This window comes from Felis catus, chromosome B3 (genome assembly GCF_018350175.1).
Source record: "Felis catus isolate Fca126 chromosome B3, F.catus_Fca126_mat1.0, whole genome shotgun sequence".
In the NCBI taxonomy this organism is placed as follows: domain Eukaryota; kingdom Metazoa; phylum Chordata; class Mammalia; order Carnivora; family Felidae; genus Felis; species Felis catus.
The window spans coordinates 84,360,374-84,382,859 of NC_058373.1; the positions used below are offsets into that span (position 1 = coordinate 84,360,374).

Here is a 22,486-nt window from a genome sequence, read left to right on the forward strand (position 1 = left end):
TGGGGCTTAGGCGCGTATGGGCCACGTGACTCAGGAGTCCTTAAGCGTTTCCGGCCCGGGGATGGGGCGGGGGGAAGGTTTTCTTCCTTCACAATTTCTTTTCATTGCTCACTGCTGATATCTAGAGGCCATAAAGGTTCTCTGAATGTAGCAGACGTCAACAGCCAATTCTGCCACTAAAAGCTTCAAAGTAGTTTTTTTAATCGCCCTACGGCCCAGCGAAACGCTCGCGTCGAGTTCTGTCACGCCCCCGCGGTCCGGGCCCTCGCGGTGCATTCTGGATGCGGTAGTTTCCGCCGTGTTTATGGTTGCGTTCAGCGTGAGTGGTGAGGTGAGTTGTTGAATGGAGTGAACATTGTTTGTGATCGGTTCGTACACAGCAGGCAGTGACCTTTGTGTACCTCCCTTCCTTACTTGAATTGTTGGCTCTGCTGTCTCCCCACCTCCCCTGCCCTCATATCCTTACCTGACGTCTTCGGCGGCCTGGGAGGGTTGTAATGCAGGCCCAGGGCTCCTAGACTTGGGCTTTCGCCGCTGTCCATGCTGCTGCTGGGTCTGGGGTTGGGGACTCCTGGTAGCGGTTTTCCACTTTAAGCCCTTCCGTCAGCAAGGCTCCCATGGGATCCTACCTTTTTTTCAAGGGCACACACGCGAAACAAATTGGACGGACCTCCTTGTGCTTTTTCCTCAGGTTTATAGGTTGGAATTTATCTGCCACCAGAAGATTCCTGCCCTATCGCCTGGTTCTGGGACTTGTGACTAACATTGGCTGTCCCTGGATGGTTGTTTAATGGAGAGAACTCACCAGACTTCGTTGTATTAATAGCCCAAAAAGCAGATCCTTGATTTGTCTGTGAGAAAATGAAAATCATCTTTTAAGAAATTGTGCTTTGGTTCTTCGCCCCTCACGCCCAATTCCTTAATTACGCTGTAGAAGTAGGGGCTTTATGAACATCTCTCTGATTATATCTGGTGCTGATCTCACCGCATGATGACTTTCTGTTTCACTGGTATTCGAAGCCTTCCTAAGTTTTGGAAGAGCAACCCATACCTTAGCGTAGGCCCAGGACACTCTTATTTCTCTCTCTTTCTCAAAGACTATTGTGGCATCAGGAACCAACAGAAGTGGTTTTCTCTTAAAGCGGTGTCTCCACAAAATACTAAAGCAGTGAATCTTCTGATTGCCAAGGCCAGATATCTCAGGAAAGGAGATGAAGGCAGTAATCAAGTTTCTTCTGATTCCCATCTTTTTGCTGCTGGAGCAGCTAAGAAGAGATCACAGATGAATACTCATAGGGAAGATCATGCCTTGCCACCTGTGAGGAACACTATTCAACTTCCAACAAGACCTCTGAATTCAGAAGAGTGGGATAAATTAAAGGAAGATTTCAAAGGAAAGGCTAATTTTGAAAGTTGGATCATTTCACAAATGGCTCACTGCCATAGCTCTATAGATGTGGCCAAATCTTTGTTAGCCTGGGTAGCTGCAAAAAACAATGGTATTGTAGGCTATAATTTGCTGGTCAAGTATTTGTATCTCTGCGTCTTTCATAAACATATATCAGAAGTTATTGATGTCTATGAAATCATGAAAGCCAGATACAAGAGGTTAGAACCTGGAGGATATACTCTTCTCATCCAAGGATTAATCCACTCAGACAGATGGAAAGAGGCCTTGCTGCTGTTAGAGGATATCAAAAAAGTCATGATTCCTTCAAAAAAGAACTACAATGATTGTATCGAGGGAGCCCTCCTTCACCAAGATGTAAACCTAGCGTGGAATTTGTATCAGGAATTGTTGGGTCATAATCTTATTCCTATGTTGAAAACTTTAAAAGCATTCTTTGATTTTGGAAAAAACATAAAAGATGATCAGTATTCAAACAAGCTATTTGACATTCTTTTGTATCTAAGAAATAATCATCTATATCCTGGGGAATCATTTGCACACAGTATAAAAACATGGTTTGAGAGGTAATTTTAATTTTTTTATATGTATGTTTTTAATTCAATACCGTTACCTAAAAGCAGCTGCCTCCTTTTTTTGTTGCTGAGAATTACTCTATTCAAATTATACTTTCCTTCCTTGAGATTTATTTCTCCTTAAAGACAACATTTTCTCTCTTTAAAAAAAGTAATAGCATAAACAAGTTGTTGTATTTTCCATTCATCACATAAAAGGGAAATTATAGATCATTTGTATGTTTTTATGTATTTTTTCTGTTTGGAAGGATCATCTGTTTTTTCTGAGGTATTCACTTTGATGTGCCTACCAATAGTACTTATGGTTGGAGTTTATAGCAAGAAAACTGGAGCTGTCTTTGGATCATATTAGTATTTTCAGAAGTTCTTCTGAAACCTAGTGACTGGTATCTGTTTAATCTATGCATTTCATCAACTTGGATGTTTAGAACAGATAAGGGAAGCCTGAGGAGACATGATATGCGAGTGTTAAAAATGGAAAATCTCTTCATTCCAGTTCATTTTGTATCTTTCCATCACCCAACTGCTCTCTCCAAGGCTCTCTGCTTTCCCTTTGCTTTTTGTTCACGTTCCTGGCTGTGACCCTATTTATTGCTTCAGTTTTTTATTCACTGATTCACTACTAATTTTTTTTAGGCACTTTCAAAAATATTCATTCTTTTTCTGTTTTTCTCTTTTCAACTATATGTATATCCTTTGCACTGAGCTTTGAAGTAGCAATCATGTTTAATTATTTAACAAATTTGTTGAATATGAGTGGAGGAGCTAGATTGTGAAATTATTTGAATGCCAAGGATTTTGGGTTTTGTTCTGTTACCTTAGAGTAGAGTTCCAGGGCACCTGGCTCAGTCGGTTAAGCATCCCACTCTTAATTTTGGCTCAGGTCATGAGACCTAATCTCAGGGTTATGAGATTGAGCCCTGTGTCAGGCTCCACGCTGAGCATGGAGCCTGCTTAAGATTGTCTCCCTCTCTCTCTCTGCCCCTTCCCTGCTCTCTTGCGTGTGCACTCACTCTCCTCTCTCTCTCAAAAAATAAATTAAAAAATAAAAATAAAAAAGGTAATTGCCAAAACAGAAAAAAAGGTTGGAGAGGGATTAAGATTGGAAATAGGAAGATCTGTTTGGAGGCAATTGTAGGTTTGAATGAGAGACGATGAGATCCTGAATTATGAACTAGGGAAGGAGAAGGCAACAGAGTCCTTAGAAACTGATGGTAGTATATGTGAGAGAAAAAAAAGGAATACATTGATTGAGCAAATAAATCAGGTAGTTTTGAATGCTTCCATTTGGGTAGGCACTTTGGGTGTTTTGTGATGTAAGATCTATTATGATGGCATTCACAACCTAATGGAGAATGCAATACTTGACAGTTGATAGTGGTGTATAAGAAGATAGTGTAAGGGAAGGAATTACTCTGGGAAGGAACAATCTCTGGCAGCTTCATGGAGAAAGAGTTGAGTTTGATTTAGAGGTTACACTATTAATGTTAGCTGCACAATCCCGTGAAAGTAGATTTAGACTTGAAGATGAGGGTTGAATGACCAGAGGAGAAGTGAAGGGAAGGAGGTCCACAGTAGGGTACTGTTCCCTCCTTAGCCCCATCACAGTGTATCACCCACTCTTCTAATTAAACCATCCTGGGGAAGTATCCTGAACATTTCAGAGCTCTTGCCTGCCGAATTTCTAAATGCAGTTTCTAAATAAAATGCCTATTTTTTGGTTCTATGGGAATCTGACCTTTTTTCTTTTTTAAAAAAAATTAGAATTATTATCTCATTTATTTTATCAATTTGTTTATATTGTTTTAAGTTTTAGGAATCTGACGTAATGATTTGGTCTTGTAATCTTTTTTTGTAGTGTTCCTGGGGAACAATGGAAAGGACAGTTCACAACAATCCAGGGAAGGTAAAGACCAGTATTTTATTTTTAACTTTAAAAAATTTTATTTACTTTTTTATTTACTTTTTTTTATTTACTTTTTTATTTACTTTTTTAAATTTTATTTTTAACAGGTTTAGTAGGTTTTGTTGCTACCGATCAAAAAATTTTTAAGAATACTTTAGAAATAGGATAATTAAGAGAGTACCCAAGAAAAAAAGCCATATTTGGCATATGGAGGATTTGCAGTGCTCAACATGTTTTTCCCATAGGTGCAGTGAGCCTCATGTGAAGCCTCAGAGATATTTTGCCCTACAGATCTGGGACCCAGTTGTGTTTTGGGAATAAGTTTAAATACTTTATCTGGATGCCCAGCAGTCTACTTTTTTGGGTTTTCTGGCATACCTAATGTGTGTTATTATCAGTTTTACAAAAAATTGCATGTGATGATCACAAAGATTATAACATTCTTTTTAAATTACCTTTCAATTTCTTTCTGTCCTAGGATTATTCATTCTAGAGAAAATTCTTTTCCAGGATACCATTTAACACAAACTTTTGTAATTACAGTGGTCAGTGTTCGGGCTGTGGAAAAACCATAGAGTCTCTTCACCTGAGTCCAGAAGAGTATGAATTTCTCAAGGAAAAAATCATGAGGGATGTGATAGATGGAGGTGATCAATACAAAAAGACAACCCCTCAGGTGAGTCCTGAACAGGATTTATTCCTTTTTTGGATTGCTTTTCTAGAGTAGGGGTTGGCAATTTTTTTCTATAAAAGACTGATAGTAAATATTTTAGGCTTTGTGGGCCAGTAAATATTTTGGGCTTTGTGGGCCATACAGTGTCTGTTGCAACTTTTCAATTTGAAATACAATACATAATATAGTACATAAATGAATGAGCATGGCTGTGTTACAGTAAAACTATATTAATGAAAATAACAGTGGGCTGGATTTGGCCTGCCAGCTATAGTTGCCAACCTTTAGGAGAGACTGCTTAGAATTTAATAGAATAATTGGGGTAGACTGTCATCCATGTATTGAAGTCAGTTCTGTTTTGTGTAGATGCAAGTCCACTTAAGCCAAAAAGATAGGTGCTTATTTTTTTGTCTAAGTATTTCCAGAAAACTGTGTTCAGTAAATTCCCATGAAAACATGGCTTTTCACAGCTCTTCTAATCAAGAGAATTTAAGATAACTTGACAAAATTATTTCCAAATTTTCTAAGTATTGAATTTGATTCTGTAAGTCATTTTTAATAGCTTCATTTTGCTAATCTTCAGTACTTTATCCTGGTTCACTAAGATTAAGTTGAAGAACTAAAATGCTTTTACAACTTGGGGAAAAATTGTTTATCATCTTACTAAATGCTTTTTCTTCAAGATACCAAATAAAAATAAGAAGTAAAAATAGTTTTGTCTTCTCCCCTTGACTTAAAATTGTCACAGAAGGCCCCTAGATCATATGAAAACTTTTAATCCTCCAAATAAAGTCAAAATATGGTCCATAAAAACATTAGCTTCATTTTATGGAATACCTTTTAGCTGACTTTATTGATAAATAAAATTAGTTAACATTTATTAATGATGCTAAGTATTTTATATTCATTATCTTATATATTATTTAATTTTTATAACCACCCTAAAAGGTACTATTTTATTTCTATTTTATAGAAAGAGTGACTGAGGCTTTGGGAGATTAAATCTGCCCAAGGACCCCTCACTAGGACTGACTGACCCTAAAACCTTTACTGTCACACTCTATTGCCTCTCACTGCATGACAGTCCATAGTTCCATATAAATCTGACAGCCAGCTGGTTGGAGTAGCTTTGAGAATTTCTGCCAGCTGAAATACGATTTAAACAAATAAATTTCATCTCCCTCATCAAACATCTGTTGAACGCTTGTCTGTATTTTCTACAGTAGATGTTAAGATAGATGCAAGGTTGTGTACAAATTATGCTGTTTGCTGCCAAAAACTTAACCATTTCTATTGTGGATTAATTGAAGTTTTCCCACCTTTCATTTTTTATTTAATAGTCTTCAACCTAAAGGAAAAATGAAAGAATAGCACAATAGACACCTACATACTCTTCATTTTGAGTAACCAATTGTTACCATGCCATTTATGCATTGCCTCCATATGTTTTTATGAGTTATATAAATGTAGGTTGTGGGGGCACGTGGGTGTCTCTCAGTTGGTTGAGCATCTAACTCTTGTTGTCAGCTCAGGTCATGATCTCAAGGTTTGTAAGTTCAAGCCCACATTGAACTATTAGTGTGGGGGCGCCTGGGTGGCGCAGTCGGTTAAGCGTCCGACTTCGGCCAGGTCACGATCTCGCGGTCCGTGAGTTCGAGCCCTGCGTCGGGCTCTGGGCTGATGGCTCAGAGCCTGGAGCCTGTTTCCGATTCTGTGTCTCCCTCTCTCTCTGTCCCTCCCCCGTTCATGCTCTGTCTCTCTCTGTCCCAGAAATAAATAAATAAAAAAAAAACATTGAAGAACTATTAGTGTGGAGCCTGCTTGGGATTCTCTCTCTCTCCCTCCCTCTCTCTCTCTCTCTCTCTCTCTCTCTCTCTCTCTCCTTTCTCTGCCCCTCCCCTGCTCGCTCTTTCTTTCAAAATAAACAAATAAAAAAAAATAATAATAGGTTGTAGACATATTACCTTAAATATTTCAGCCTGTATCTTCTAAGAATAAGAAAATTCTGTTGTTAAATACCATTATCACATCTAAGAACCTTCATATTAATATAACTTAATAAAAGGCACATGTTCAAATTTTCCCAGTTGCCTCCTTGAAATGTATTTTATAACTTTTCCCCCCACTGATCCAGGATTCAGTCAAGATTTGTTCATTGCTTTTGGTGGTTAGGTCTCTCTAAATCAAGAGCAGCCCCTCCCACACTGCTTTTTTTTTTTTTTTTTTTTTTTAATGACATTGATTTTTTTTTTTTTGAAAAGTCTAGGTGTTTTGTCTTATACTGGACTTCTCAAACTTTGTACCTGTGAATCATTTGAAGGTCTGGTTAAAATGCAAATTATGATTGAGTTGTCTAGGGGCCCAAGACTCTGTATTTTGAACAAGCTCCCAGATGATATGATTCTGGTCTTTAGACCACATTTTGAGCAATAAGACTTTAGACTGATTGATTGCTTTTTATTCATTAATTCAGTATAAAAGATTTTGGGTAAAGTATGTAGGTGATGCTGTGTGCTTACTGCAGCCACATAATACTAGATTATTTTCACTATTGATGCTAAGTTTCATCACTTGATTAAGAGGACAACTGCCAGATATCTCCATTATAAAGGTACATTTTTCCCTTTGTAATCTTTGTAATTAAAAAGTGGGGTGCCTGGGTGGCATAGTTGGTTAAGCTTCTAACTCTTGATCTCGGCTCAGGTCATGATCTCACATTTCATGAGTTGGAGCCCAGCACCGGCTCTGTGCTGATGGTGCAGAGCTTGCTTGGGATTTGGGGCGCCTGGGTGGCTCAGTCACTTGGGCATCCGACTTTGGCTCAGGTCACGATCTCATGGTTTGGTTTGTGAGTTCGAGCCCTGCATCGGGCTCTGTGCTGACAGCTCAGCCTGGAGCCTGCTTTGGATTCTGTGTCTCCCTGTCTCTCTCTGCCCCTCCCCTGTTCACACATGTGCACATGCATACTCTCTCTAAAAAATAAATAAACATTTAAAAAGTAATCTGTGGAGTAATATTTCAGGACTATGCAGATATCCTGTCACTCTTGCGGATTTCCTGTTAACTCTTCACCTAGTGTTTTTCACATCATGGAGATGATCTCTACTTTTGGAGGTTGCACAGTGGTGATCTTCGAGTTACTTTATTCCTTCCACATTTATTAACTGGTACTATTCTATAAATGGTTTTTCTCTTTCTTGGAGCTCTTTTGTTTGTTTGTTTGTTTTTTAAACATTATTTTTGAGACAGAGAGAGAGAGAGAGCATGAACAGGGGAGGGTCAGAGAAAGAGGGAGACACAGAATCTGAAACAGGCTCCAGGCTCTGAGCTGTCTGAGCCTGATGTGGGGCTCAAACCCATGGACTGCAAGATCATGACCTGAGCCGAAGTCGGACGCCTAACCAACTGAGCCACCCAGGCGTCCCTGTTTTGTTTCTTTAATAATCTATATAGACATAAGGACAAGGACTTTTTTTTTTTAATTAATTGTGTTAGAATCCATTACCATCATTATTCTTTTTGATGCTCAAATTGTCTTGGATTTATTTTTTAGGAGCCCCCTTCAAGCCATCTCCTGTTTCTTTTTGGCATTTCACCACTACCCTATCAGTTTTTGCCCCCAGCTTTTGCACTTCTCTTCTTTCTGGCACAATCACTAATTGAATACTTTTGTTTGACACCTCTCAGTGGTTAAACATTGCTGTAATTCCTTTTTAATGAATATCACTTTAAATCTAGATTAATAGAAGGAAGATTTGTTAGTATTCTCTTTTGGAAAAGACTTAGAACCCAGAGCACATCTTCTCGTTGGACAGCGTTATACTGCCTATTCAATCCCTTTGCCCATTTTTGAACCAGGATTTTGTTTTTTGTTGTTGAGTTTTAAGTGGTCTCTATATATTCTGGATATTAATTTCTTATCAGATAATATGATTTACAAATATCTCCTATTCTAGGAGTTGTCTCTTTATTGATAGTGTCTCTTGATGCACAAAATTTTTTTATTATTGTGAAGTCCAATTTGTTTGTTGTTTTTTTTGTTACCATATGTCTTTGGTGTCGTATCCAAGAAAATCATTGTTGAATTCAGTTTTTGTTCTGTTTTCTTCTAAGAGTTTTACTCTTTTAGGTCTTAATATTTAGATCTTTGATTCATTTTGAGTTCATGTTTGTGTATGGTGTTATGTAAGGGTCCAGCTTCATTCTTTTGCATGTCGATATCCAGTTTTCCCAGCACCATTTGTTGAAAGACTGCCCTTTCCCCGTTGAATGGTCTTGGCACCCTTGTCAGAAATCATTTGACTATGGATGAGAGGGTCTGGGTTTATGTCTATTCTGTTGGTCTATATGTGTGTTTTTACACCAGTACTACACTGTTTTGATTACTGTAACTTTGTAGTAAGTTTTAAAATCAGGAAGTATGAGTTTTGCTCTTTTTAAAGATTGTTTTGGCTATTCAGGGTCCTTTGAGATCCCATATGAAGTTTAGGATGAGTTTTTCTATTTCTACAAAAAATATCATTTGGATTTTAATAGGGATTGCATTGAATTTGTAGATTGCTTTGGGTAGTATCAACATTTTAACAAGGTTAAGTCTTCCAGTTCAGGAACATAGGATGTGTTTCCATTTATTTATGTCTTTAATTTCTTTCAGCAATCTTTTGTGGTTTTCATTATAAAGTGTTTCACTTCCTTGATTAGGTTACTTCCTAACTATTTCATTCTTTTTGATACTATTGTAAATAGAATTGTTTTCGTCATTTATTTTTTAGATTGTTCATTGTTAGTTTATAGAAATGCAACCAGTTTATGTATGTTGACTTTGTAATCTGCTACTTTGCTGAACTGATACATTGTAACAGCTTTTTTTGGGTATGGAATCTTTAGGATTTTCTGCATATAAGATCAAGTCATCTGCAAAACAAAAATAATTTTACATCTTCCTTTCTGACTTGGATGCCTTTTACTTATTTTACATGATTAAACTGCTCTAGCTAGAACTTCCAGTACTATGTTGAGTAGAAGTAGAAGGCATCCTTGCCTTGGTCTTGATCTTAGAGGAAAAGCTCTCAGTCTTTCACCATTGAATATTATGTTTGCTGTAAGTTTTTCACATATGGCTTTTATATTGAGGTAGTTTCCTTCTATTCCTAGTTATTGGGGCTTTTTTTAATCAGGAAAAGGGTTTTTTGTCAAATGCTTTTCTGCATCAGTTGAGATGATCATGTGTTTTATTTTTCCTTTATTCTGTTGATGTGGCCTATTACATGGATAGATTTTCATATGTTGAACCATCCATGCATTCCAGGAATAGACCTGCTTGGTCATATTGTGTAATCCCTTTAATATGCTGTTAAATTTTGCTTGCTAGTATTTTGTTGAGGATTTTTGCATCACTGTTCATGGAGGATCTTGGTATGTATTTTTTTTGTAGTGTCTTTCTCTAGCTTTGGTAGAGCCAGTGTAATGCTGGCCTCCAAGAATGAATTAGGAAGTATTCTCTCCTCTTCAGTTTTTTGGAAAAGCTTGAGAAGGATTGGTATTAATTCTCTTTTGTAGAATTCACCAGTGAGCCATCAGGTCCAAGATGTCATTGCCGCCGTTGTTATTGTTGTTGTTGTTGTTGTTGTTGGGAGATTTTCTTACTGGTTCTGTTTCCTTACTACATATAGGTATATTCAGATTTTCTTTTTCTTTGTGATTATGCCTTGTTGTCTGTACCTCTGTGATCAAAAGCAGCGATCAGCAGAACGTAGATCCCCAGTATTTGGAAGACAGGATCCTTTTTGTCCACCCAGGCTCCCATAATGCGTGCAAGCTGCTCTAGGAACATGACAGATGCCTGCCATTTGGCTTCGGGTGTGGAATGGGTAGTTGCTACTGTATTAAGTGTTAAAACTGAACAAAATTAACCACAGTTTATCATACAAGGCTCCTTCTGCAATTTGCAAGCCTTCAACAGACTCCAGAGTTCCAAAATAGTTACATCAGACAAATTCTGTCAGTGTAATTGTTATCTAGGCGGGAGAGACAAATTCCTGGTGCTTTCATCTCCACCATCTTCCCCTCAACTTAGTGAGTTTTGACACATGTATACTCCCGTGGAACTGTCACCACAGTCAATATAATGAATATATCATCTCCAAAAGTTTCTTTGTGCTACTTTCTAATGACTCCTGTACCTCACTCTTTCCTTGCCCCATGCCCCATAAACACCATGGAAGCACACCATATATAGTACTTTTTGTCTGTATTTTTTTTAATATTGAGCATAATTTTGAGATTTCATTCATATTTTGTGTCTCAATCAATTTTATTCCGAGTAACATTCTGTTGGGGTGGATATACCACAACTTATAAATTCTTTCATTTATTGATGGACATTTGGGTTATTTCCATTTTGGGGCTATTACAAATATAGCTAATAAGAACATTCTTTTATGTGGTGCCTGGGTGGCACAGTCAGTTAAGTGTCTGACTCTTGATTTCCACTCAGGTCATGATCTCATGGTTCATGAGTTTGAACCCTATCTTGGGCTCTGTGCTGACAGGATAGAGCCTGCTTGGGATTCTGTCTCTGGCTTTTTCTCTCTGCCCCTCCCCCCCACATTCATGTACTCTCTCTCTCAAATTAGTAAATTAAAAAAATATAAAAGAACATTCTTGTACAAGAGTTTGTGCTTTGTTCCTCTGTGTTTGTTTCCTAGGGGTGCCTAAGGATGCCAAATTGCTACAAACTGGGTAACTTAAAACATCTGTTCTCTCATAGTTCTGGAGGCTAGAAGTCCAAAATCAAGGTATTTGTAGGGCCATGCTCCTTCTGAAGGCTCTAGGGAAGAATCCTTCCTTCTCTTTTTCTAGCTTCACAAGCTCTTGACTCCTGGTAATCCTTGGCTTTTCTCGGCTTTTAGCTGTATTTCTCTGCTTCTTTGTGTGCCATATTTTCTTTTGTCTTTCTTTTCTTTTGTTTTTAATGTTTATTTTGAGAGAGACACACACACAGAGTACGAGTGGGAGAGGGGCAGAGAGAGAAGGAGACATAGAATCTGAAGCAGGCTCCAGGCTCTGGCTGTCAGCACAGAGCCCGATGTGGGGCTCAGACTCATGGACTGCGAGATAATGACCTGAGCCGAAGTCAGACGCTTAACTAACTGAGCCACCCAGGCACCCCTGTGTGCCATCTCTTCTTATGAGCACATCAGTCATTGGATTCAGGGCTCATCTTATTCCAGTATGATCTCATCTTAGCTAATTATAACTGCATCCAGATAAGGTCACATTCTGGGTGGACATGAATTAAAAAAATTTTTTTTTAAATGTTTATTCATTTTTGGGGTGCCTGGGTGGTGCAGTCGGTTAAGCGTCCGACTTCAGCCAGGACACGATCTCGCGGTCCGTGAATTCGAGCCCCGCATCAGGCTCTGGGCTGATGGCTCAGAGCCTGGAGCCTGTTTCCGATTCTGTGTCTCCCTCTCTCTCTGCCCCTCCCCCGTTCATGCTCTGTCTCTCTCTGTCCTAAAAATAAATAAAACGTTGAGAAAAAAAAAAATTAAAAAAAAATGTTTATTCATTTTTGAGAGAGTGAGAGATAGCACGAGCAGGGAAGGGGCAGAGAGAGAGAGAGGGAGACACAGAATCCAAAGCAGGCTCCAGGCTCTGAGCTGTCAGCACAGAACCCAACACAGGGCTCAAACCCACGAACCATGAGATCATGACCTGAGCTGAAATCAGATGCTTAACCGACTGAGCCACCCAGGCGCTTCTGGGTGGGCATGAATTTTAGAAGGCATACTAACCACTAAAACTTTTCTTTCTCTTGGGTACGTATCTAGCAGTAGAGTGGTTGGGTCTTATGGTAGGTGTGTGTGTGTAGCTTTTTAAGAAACTGCCAAACTGTTTTCCAAAGTGGTTGTCCCATTTTATATTTTTATTAGCACTATATGAACATTACAGTTGTTCCACATCCTGGTCAACACTTAGTATGATGTCTGTTTACCTTTAGCTACTCTAATGGATCTGAAGTAGTATTTCATTGTTTGTTTGTATTTTTTTTTAACATTTTTTTATTTTTGAGAGATAGAGTGGGACAGAACACAAGTGGGGGAGGGGCAGAGAGAGTGGGGGGAGACGCAGAATCCAAAGCAGGCTCCAGGCTCTGAGCTGTCAGCACAGAGCCCTACTGGGGCTTGAACTCACAGACAGTGAAATCATGACCTGAGCCGAAGTCGGATGCTTGACTGACTGAGCCACCAGGCACCCCTCTCGTTGTTTTAATTTATATTTTCCTAATGACTGATAATGTTGAGCATCTTTTTATGTGCTTTGGTGAGTGCCTGTTCAGATATTTTGCCCATTGTTAAAACTGGGTTGCTTTCTTATTTAGTTGTAACAGTTTATATATTCTAGATATACTTCCTATGTCAGATCTTCTGCAAATATCTTTACTGTCTGTGGCTTGCCTTTCATTTTAATAAAATGGAGATTTGATTTAATTGTTCTGGTTTTAGGTCCTAGACATCAGGATTTTCAAAAGCTCCCAGGTGATTTTAAAGTGCAGCCAAGGTTGGGGCACCCGTGTGGCTCAGTCAGTTAAGCGTCTGAATTCGGCTCAGGTCACGATCTCACAGTTTGTGGGTTTGATCCCCGCATCGGGCTCTGTGCTGACAGCTCAGAGCCTGAGTCTGCTTTGGATTCTGTGTCTCCCTCTCTCTCTCTGCCCCTTCCTCACTTTTGCTCTTTCTCTCTTTCAAAAATAAACATTAAAAATTTTTTTTTTAAATAAAGTGTAACCAGGGTCAAGAACCACTGCTTCTGATGTGAGGTTTTGGTCTACAGCCATACCACGATGAATGCATCCAATCTTGTCTAATGTGATGTTTTGCAGAACCCTAATGTATGTATGGCAGCTTCTTTTCTACAGGATAATTTTGGGAGAAAACCTCAGTCATAGGTAAATTTTTAGCTTTTCTGTTTTAAACCTTTGTTTACTGTACTTAGACATCACAGCCAGCAGATGGCAATAGTATCACATGTAAAAATTATTGTATAGTCAGATCAATTAGGTTAAAGGATTTGCTAACCTTATTTAATTATTAAACTGAAAGAAAGGCACCTGGGTGGCTTGGTCAATTAAGTGTCTGACTTTGGCTCAGGTCATGATCTCGTGGTTTATGAGTTCAAGTCCTACATCAGGCTCTGTGCTGACTGCTCAGAGCCTGGAGCCTGCTTTGGATTCTGTGTCTCCCTCTCTCTCTGCCCCTCTCTTGCTCCTGCTCTCTCTTTCTCAAAAATAAATAAGCATTAAAAAAATCTTTTAAAAAATTATTAAGCCGAAAGATATGCATGTCATTTTTAAGTCTGGTTAGTGATAGTAGGTAAAGATAGGAGCTGTATAAGTGAATTTTAAGTGAACAAAGCAGAACTCTGAATGGTATGTGTATCTTGCTGATTTAACTATATGAAACTAATTGAGAGAAGATCAGTGGAGATCAAAAAGTGTATTTGGAGGACACCTGAGTGGCTCAGTTGGTTAAGCATCTGATTCTTGGCTTTGGCTCAGTCATGATCTCATAGTTCATGAGTTTGAGCCCCACATCAGGCTCCACAGCTGGCAGCGTGGAGCCTGCTTGGGATTCTCTGTCTCCCTCCCTCTCTGCCCCTCCCCTGGCACCTGGGTGGCTCAGTCAGTTGAACGTCCAACTCCAGCTTAGGTCATTATCTCACAGTTCATGAGTTCTAGCCCCACATCGGACTCTGTGCTGACAGCTCAGAACCTGGAGCCTGCTTCAGATTCTGTGTCTCCCTCTCTCTCTGCCCCTTCCCTGCTCACACTCTCTCTCTCAAAAATAAATGAAACATTAAAAAAATTTTTAAGTGCATTTGGAGCTATGTAGATACTGCTAGTTTAATATTAATAGTTAATAATGTTGATTTTTAATATTCAGATTTCCTCCCTTTATTTTCCTTCATTCTAAGCAGTAATGTTACTTTACAGTCCGATTTTTTTTTTTAAATTCAACTGCTAAGTCTGAATTCACTTCTTTCTTTAATCTTTTTATTAGGAAAAATTTCAAACATCTGTCAAGGAGAGAGACTGGTGTAATGAACCGCTAGCTCAATGATCATTAACTCATGGCCACTTTTAGTTCATGAACACTTCCACCTGTTTCTTGTTTGCTCCTCAGATTGTGAAGCAAATGTGATCTTAATCATTTGTCCTGTTAATTATAAATTCACTTCACTTGTTTCTCTTACCTAAAAAATTCTTTACACAGTGATTTTTTCTTAAAAACTAAGAAACACTTGGGCACCTGGGTGGCTTAGTCAGTTAAGCGTCCCGCCCCTGATCAGGTCATGATCTCACAGTTCGTGGATTCGAGCCCCACGCCGGGCTCTGTGTGGACAGCTCAGAGCCTGGAGCCTGCTTCAGATTCTGTGTCTCCCTCTCTCTCTGCCCCTGCCCCACTCACCCTCTCTCTCTCTCTCTCTCTCTCTCTCAAAAATAGACATTTAAAAAAAAAAAGCTAAGAATACTTTAGAACAGTAAAAATTGTCAAACTTTTTGGCTTCAAGACCCTTTTACATTCTTTTTTTTTTTTAAGATTTTTTTTTTAATTAATCTCTCCACCCTATGTGGAGCTCAAACTTACAATCCCAAGACCAAGAGTTGCACGCTCCACCAACTGAGCCAGCCACGTGCCCCACAACCTTTTTATAGCTTAAAATTAAGGACTCCTAAGAGATTTTATGTGAGATTATATCTATTGATAATTACTGGATTAGAAATTAAAACTGAGAACCTTTAAAAATATTAATTTATTTAAAACGACAATGTAAATACTATTACATGTTAACATAAATAATATTTCCTTAGTAATAACTATCATCCAAAACAAAAAAAAATTTGTGAAAAGAGAGGCATTGTCATATATTTGGAAGTCTCTTTAATTACATAACTTAATAGAAGACAGCTGAATTTTTATGTCTGCTTCTGTACTCAGTCTATTGTATGTGATTTTGGCTGAAGCATATGAAAAAAATGTGACCTCATATAGGTAAACATAAAAAAGTTAAGAGTATTTTATTGACATTTTCAGGTAACTGTGGTTATTCTTTGATATTTTACCAAAACTCCACACTTTTGAGCCAATGAGAATGGAAAAGGCAGATAACATGTTAGTATTATTATAAAAATCATTTTTAACCTCACAGATTTCCCAAAGGGGTCTTAGAGATGCCCAGAAGTCTGCAAACCACAGTGTGGGAACCACTGCTCTAGAAATATTCCACTGCAGATGTAGTTTCCTTTTTCTAACTCTTTGAAAAGTTTAAGTAAAATTTATTTCTCTCAGTTTTATTCTACAGACGTTAACAAAAGAAGTTAAAGACAACAGTCTCACTACTCAGCTTATTTTCTATTTAGGGTCTTCTCTTTTAGCTCTTATTGAGACTTTCTTCCTGACCATTGGTCACTTTCCAAAATGGAAGTGCCTTTTGTTCTAATTATGAAAATGATGTTTATTAATTATTTAAAAATTACAGTTAAAATAGATAATTCTAAAGAGGGAAATAATAGCCTACCAGGGTCCTCTCAGTTTGAACTTTTAATAAAACTTTTTTTTTTAACTCTAAATGAAACTTTAATCACAATAGCAGTCCCCCATAATCCTGTGATTTAGGACTTCTTAAAAAAAACTTTAATGACTTGGTATTCTGTTTTCTGAAAAAGAAATTGGAGGAAGGCAAATCACCTATAGTACATTTAATTGAGTTTTTGTTACGGAACCTGGTCTGGATCACCCGGTGGAAGAACCAAGCGGTACTCGGCACTCAGAGATCTTGAAAGGCAGGAGGTTTATTTTACACCTGTGGGCTCAGAGAAGCTAACTCTCCAGAGGTCTGAGCCCTCAGCATACACAGAGGGAACAATTTATAGTCTGTTACTTATGCATTCCGCATTAGTAGTAATTTGGAGCAATGCTGCAAGCAGGGTGGGAAGAAGAACCTGTCCTGTCGGTCGGGGACAGGAATTTTCCTATTAGTCCTGTCAGCCATCTTATAACAGATTTTTCCCTATCATTTTTAGGGCTAAGTTTAAGTCAAACAATTTGTTCTGCTTGATGATATCTCTTGAGTTAAATGACAGAAGGGAAACCTTCTGGTGTTTCTCTAACTACAGATTTAAGACAGCACATGTGACCCAAATGAATGTCAGTATAAGAAGTGATCCAATGAGGGGTGCCTGGGTGGCTCAGTCAGTTGAGCGTCCAACTCTTGATTTCAGCCCAGGTCATGATTTCACAGTTCGTGTGTTTGAGCCCCGCATCGGGCTCCGCACTGATAGTGTGTAGCTTGGTTTTCTCTCTCCCTCTCTCTGCCCCTCCTGTGCATGCATGCACTCTCTCAAAATAAACTTAAAAAAAAAAAAAAAAGAACTGATCTAATGTAGGTGTTTGTTGTTGTTTTTAGTTTGGGTGGCAGCTGCAAACTTGAAAGATGTGAACTAACTGAGCCCTTTGTTGCAGTCTTCAGAACTTTGCTCTCTCATCTTTCTGGGTTTGAGGCTCCAGTTATCTCTCTCTCTTTTTTTTTTTTTTTTGCTCATTATCTTTTACATGAACTATGAGGCTCCCCTCCGCCCCAGATTTTAAAAAATGTTGAATGGCAAATTGCAAACTTGAGGGGTTTGGTAGTTTAAGAAGAAAACCTGAGAAAGAAATGTATATGCAAAGTATAGTTTTAAATCCATGTATTTTGAAGTCTTTATTTATAAAAGCCCATTAATGAATATAGTTCTTAACTTAAAAACATTTTACCAATGCATACTTAATTAATCACTAATTTTATTCCCCATTCCCTCTTCTTCAGCTCCACAATTGAAAACTGGAAGGGACACTTGGGTGGCTCAGTCAGTTAAGCATCTGACTCTTGGTTTCAGCTCAGGTCATGATCTCACGGTTCATGAGTTCCAGCATGGGGCTCTGCTGATAGCATGGAGCCTTGTTGGGATTCTGTCTCTCCCTCTCTCTCTCTGCCCCTCCCCTGCTCACTCGCTCACTCTCTCTCAAAATAAATAAATAAACTTTAAAAAAAAAAAAAAAAGGAAAACTGGAAAATAGGCATGTAATCTCTAGATTGTCCAGGGTGTTGGTGCAAGAATTATGGTAAAATGTAATTAGAAAACTTAGGTAAAACTTCTAGAAAAATCAGTGAGTTTAGAAGTACAGGAAAGGTGAAAATGTAGAAAGAAGCAGGCTGATTCTTTGCAGTGGACTTCTCAATGTGAAATATTCTCCTTATTTCTATATTCTTCATTTTCTCTTATATAGTACTTACTGAAATTCTTCCAACTGGGATCAAGTCATTTTTATTAGAATTAACTTTAAGCAGTGCATTTCCTCCTGATGCTTTGCCGAGTCTTGTTTTACAAGGGAATGAGAATTGTGTGTGGTCGTGGGTGTTTGGTGGCTGCTGTTTTAGAACTGCGTGGTCATAGAGAACATAAAACATATTTCCAGGCAGATTTGAAGACAATGCTAGAATAGGAGGTTTCATGGAGATTACAGTGTTACAGGCAGAGGATAAAGGTGCTTTTAGACGCTTGATCTTAGCCAAAGGCCGAGAAGCTTTAATAACGGTGCTTTTAGTATAAGTGATTTGAACAAGGTGGGAGTGTGCAAAGGAGAAACTTGACTAATTTTTCTCTTAGGCCAAGGGCAGGGAAGTCTGGTCTTTCTTATACGCTGTGATCTTTTCTCCCTTAGATTCAGGCTGGTACAGTTTTTGTTATAATGTAGTTCCATTATCTAGTTTGGCATGGAAACCAAGTCATTTCTTTCTTTCTTTCTTTTTTCTTAAGTTTATTTCTTTTTGAGAGAGAGAGAGAGAGAGAGAGAGAGAGAGAAAGCAAAGTGGGGAAGGGGCAGAGAGAGAGGGAGAGAGGGTCTGCTGACAGATTCCCCTGAACCATGAGAACCTGAGCTGAAGTCAGTGCTCAGTCCAACTGAGTCCCCAGGTGCCCCAAACCAAGTCATTTCTTATAAACTTGAATTTATGAGAAAAATATTGTGAGTTCTAAATGACCATTTTATAAGTGAATTTTTAGAAATAATGTGTTGGAAGTGGAGCACTACCCAGAGTGACCACACTTTTAAGTTTTTCTTTTCCTTAGAAACTGCTGCCCTAGATTTCTGATTCAGTTTTTTCTTTCACTATTGAATAAATGTAGTAGTTTTTATTGCCTTTTCATTTGTTCTCCCTAGAGAATAGAGTGGTGTAAATAAGAGATTAGAAACGATAACAAACTGGTTCTGAAGACTGTTTACTTCTGAGGAAAGAGAAAATTATTAATGTGAAATGGCAGCAGCAGAAATATTGAGAATAAGGGCAGAAGGTCTCCTTCATCCTTCATAGCTCCAAATTCCTGATCTTTGTAAAGATGCCCTTCTTCCAGCCTTTCTTCTCTCAGTAAATAAAACTTTCTCCTTCTAGTTATTTAGATATCAATATAAATGTCACTCATTCTTGACTTCTCTCTTTCCTTCATACCCTTCTTCCTGTCTACCAGAAAGTTCTGTTGATTTCCTTCAAAGGATATCGGACCATTTCTCATCACCTTCATTCACTACTACCAAGTTTTTGATCTAAGCCACCATCATCGCTAGACCAAGCAATTGCAGCAGCCTCCTAACTGGTTTCCCTGTTTCCCAGCGCCCAAGTTTGTTTTCAGCCAGAGTGATCCTTTTAAATCCATGTTGGATCATATCTCTTTTCTGCTGAAAACTTTCCAAGAGCTTTCCATGTCACTCAGGCTGAAAGTCAGTCTTTACAGTGACCTGAAAGGCTCTGCCTAATCTGGCATCCCATAGCCTCTCAGATCTTGCTCCATTCCAGCTGTATTGGACTCTTGTGTGTTTCTTTTCCTTTTCTTTATATTTCCTTCTTATTTCTCAATCCTACCAGATATGCTCCTACCTCAGGACCTTCACCCTTGCTATTTCCTCTTCCTCCCAATATCTGCATGATTATTTATCCACTGTTAACTCTTTTCTGAAGTATAGACTTGTTAGAATGGTTTTTTTTGACCACCGCATTTAAAATTGCATGTATACCCTCACACCTTGCCCAAGCACTCTGTCCCTGCTTTATTTTTTCCATAGCACTTATTACCATCTGACATTACTGTATATTTTATTAGCTTTTAATATTTTTTTTTCACATATTAGACTAGAAGCTCCATGGTAGTAGGAATTTTTGTCTGTTTGAACTCTGTGGTATTCCCATATCTTAGAACAATGCTTGGCATGAAGATTCCCACTTTGTTGAATTAATGAATAATAGTTACCATTTACTAAATGCTGACTATGTATCAGGCACTGTGTTAGACCTTTGTTATCTTTAATCCTTTTGATAATTCTCTAGGGAAAGCAGCATCTCTTATTTGCTAGGTCTCAGAGAGGTTAAGGGACTTTGCCAAGACAAGCTTTTTGGCAGAGCTAGGATTAGAACTCAAGTAACAGAGCTAAGATTAGAACCCAAGTCTCTAAAATCTGAGTTCTCTTCATTAAGCTTACTTGTGTTCATAACGAAATACTAGGTCACTATGAAATTTAATAAGATTGTTTAGTGTTCTTCATTTGATAAAAAAGTATGCAATATATTTCTAACAATTTCTGTCTTGGATTATCTTGACTTTAAAAAATTAATATAGAGGGGCACCTGGGTGGCTCAGTCAGTTAGGCATCTGACTTCAGCTCAGGTCATGATCTCGCAGTTCATGAGTTCGAGCCCTGCGTTGGGCTCTGTGCTGACAGCTTGGAGCCTGGAGCCTGCTTGGATTCTGTGCCTCCTTCTCTCTCTGCCCCTCCCCTACTTGCACTCTGTCTGTCTCTCTTTCTCTCAAAAATAAAAAAAACACATTTAAAAAAATGTAAAGATTAATATGGAATAAAGTTGGTTATTTAAAGGAGCAGTTATCTTGAACATTTACTTATATATAGAATATATTATTCCCCCAACATGCAAGGTAGAAGGGAGTGTTTATATACTTGAAGAAATTTGAGAGATCCTTTCAAATATTAATTTTGCTTTTTAATTAGTTTTAACTATGTTTTTTAAAAATAAAGCATGCATTTATATAAGGCTTATTATATGTTAGTCACTTTTGTGAGGATTTTATAGCTATTAACTCATTTAACATCATCTTCATAACCATTGGCAAGTTACTTCATTGCAATAGTGTCTCTTTATCTGCAGTTTCACTTTCTGCGGTTTCAGCAACCTGTAGTTAGCTGTGGTCTGGAAGCTGACTATCCTCCTTCTGACGAATTGTCAGGTCAGTAGTAGCCTAAAGCTGCATCACAATGCCTGTCATTCACCTCACTTTATCTCATCACATAGGCATTTTATCACCTCATATCATCACAAGAAGAAGGCTGAGTACAATACAATAGATATTTTGAGAGAGAGGGAGAGTGCATTCACATAACTTCTGTACAGTATGTTGTTATAATTGTTCTATTTTGTTAATAGTTATTACTGTTCATGTCTTACTGTGCCTAATTTGCAAATTAAACTTTATCGCAGGTTTGTAGGTATGAAAAAATATAATGTATTTGGGTTTGGTACTATTCCTGGTTTCAGACACCCATTGGGTCTTGGAATATATCCTCTGCAGATAAGGAAGGACTACTGTATTCTTGTTCTCTGTTCCCTCATCATTAAACAGAGCAGATTGAAAAATAAAATTAAAAAAACATTAAACAGAGCAGATTGGACTCCATGATCTCCAAGGCCCCTTCCAGGTCTGAAATGTCAAGACTTTCTAACTGTTGCCAGGCAATTTAGTTATGTTTTAGTCAGATAAGGTAGTCTTTCCCTAGTGGGAGTAGAGATGAGGGTGGAGCCCTGAAAACAGTACAGAGTAGAAGAGGAAGTTGTGATTTAGATGAATAAAAATGCAGAACTTGGGGGTGCCTGGGTGGCTCAGTCAGTTGAGCAGCTGACTCTTGATTTTGGCTCAGGTTGTGATCCCAGGGTTGTGGGATCAAGCCCTGCATTGGGCACCATGCTGAGCGTGGAGCCTGCATAAAATTCTCTCTTTCTCTCCCTCTGCCCCTCTCCCCTGCTCATGTGCTCTCTTTCTCTCTCTCTAAAAAAACAAAACAATGCAGAATCTGTATCTAGCACAGTATCAGTCTGGGAAGGAAGAAAGGGAGCATCAAATCATTGTTGAGGTTTCAGTGGTGTGAAGCTCTTTCCCTCCCTGCCTTTCAAAGGTAGAAATTTGAAGTTAAGTTTTCAGCAGAGCATATGACACCTCCTTAATATTCAGTACTACTTTTTAGCAATAGGTTGAAACTTGGCCAGTGTTTCTTCTCTCCCTAGGTTTCAAGAAATAGGAGATAAGAGTTAAGAATTTGGTACATGAAAGTGTCAAACTTGAATCTGATCAAGCATCTATAGCCAGCTACTAATTTATAGGAAATATAGGGGAAATGTTACACCTAGAGGATACAGTACCAAATCCAGTCCATGGGAAACTCTGAGACAACCTGGTATCTTCTAATAAATCAATTGCAAGGAAACAGAGACCTGTAGATCAAAAGCAGTTTGTAATATATCAATAATTTGCAGAGTGTGTTTGGCTTTTAATTCCTGATTTGAACAATCAGGGAAATCTGAACACTGATTGTTGGAGACACTAAGAAATTATTGTTTATTATTTTTTAGGTATAATAATGCTAGTGAGTTATCTTTTAAAAACTTTATATTTTAGGGGCATCTGGGTGGCTCAGTTGGTTAGGCATCCAACTCTTGATTTTGGCTCAGGTCATGATCTCATGGTTCATGAGTTCAAGCCCTGAGTTGGGCTCTGTGCTGACAGCATGGAATCTGCTTGGGATTCTCTCTCTCTCTCTCTCTCT

General features: G+C 38.4%; 1 protein-coding gene across 9 annotated transcripts in view; it reads left to right on the forward strand.

Moving 5' to 3' along the window:
* The first annotated feature begins 113 nt into the window (after window positions 1–113).
* Window positions 114–22,486, forward strand: part of PRORP (protein only RNase P catalytic subunit) — a 159,859-nt gene continuing 137,486 nt past the window's right edge. For 2 of the 9 annotated variants that reach the window (XR_006599525.1, XR_006599526.1), the window contains exons 1-4: window positions 114–331; window positions 692–1,974; window positions 3,842–3,889; window positions 4,433–4,565. Coding sequence is in view for 4 of the 9 variants with exons in the window: in XM_045059787.1 (XP_044915722.1) it covers window positions 989–1,974; window positions 3,842–3,889; window positions 4,433–4,565 (1,167 nt within the window). In the remaining 5 variants the exon portion in view is untranslated. Of the gene's footprint in view, window positions 332–691; window positions 1,975–3,337; window positions 3,438–3,841; window positions 3,890–4,432; window positions 4,566–22,486 lie in introns of those variants that run through there. The other 7 variants (XR_890429.4, XR_006599524.1, XR_006599523.1 and 4 more) reach the window with 7 other exon arrangements.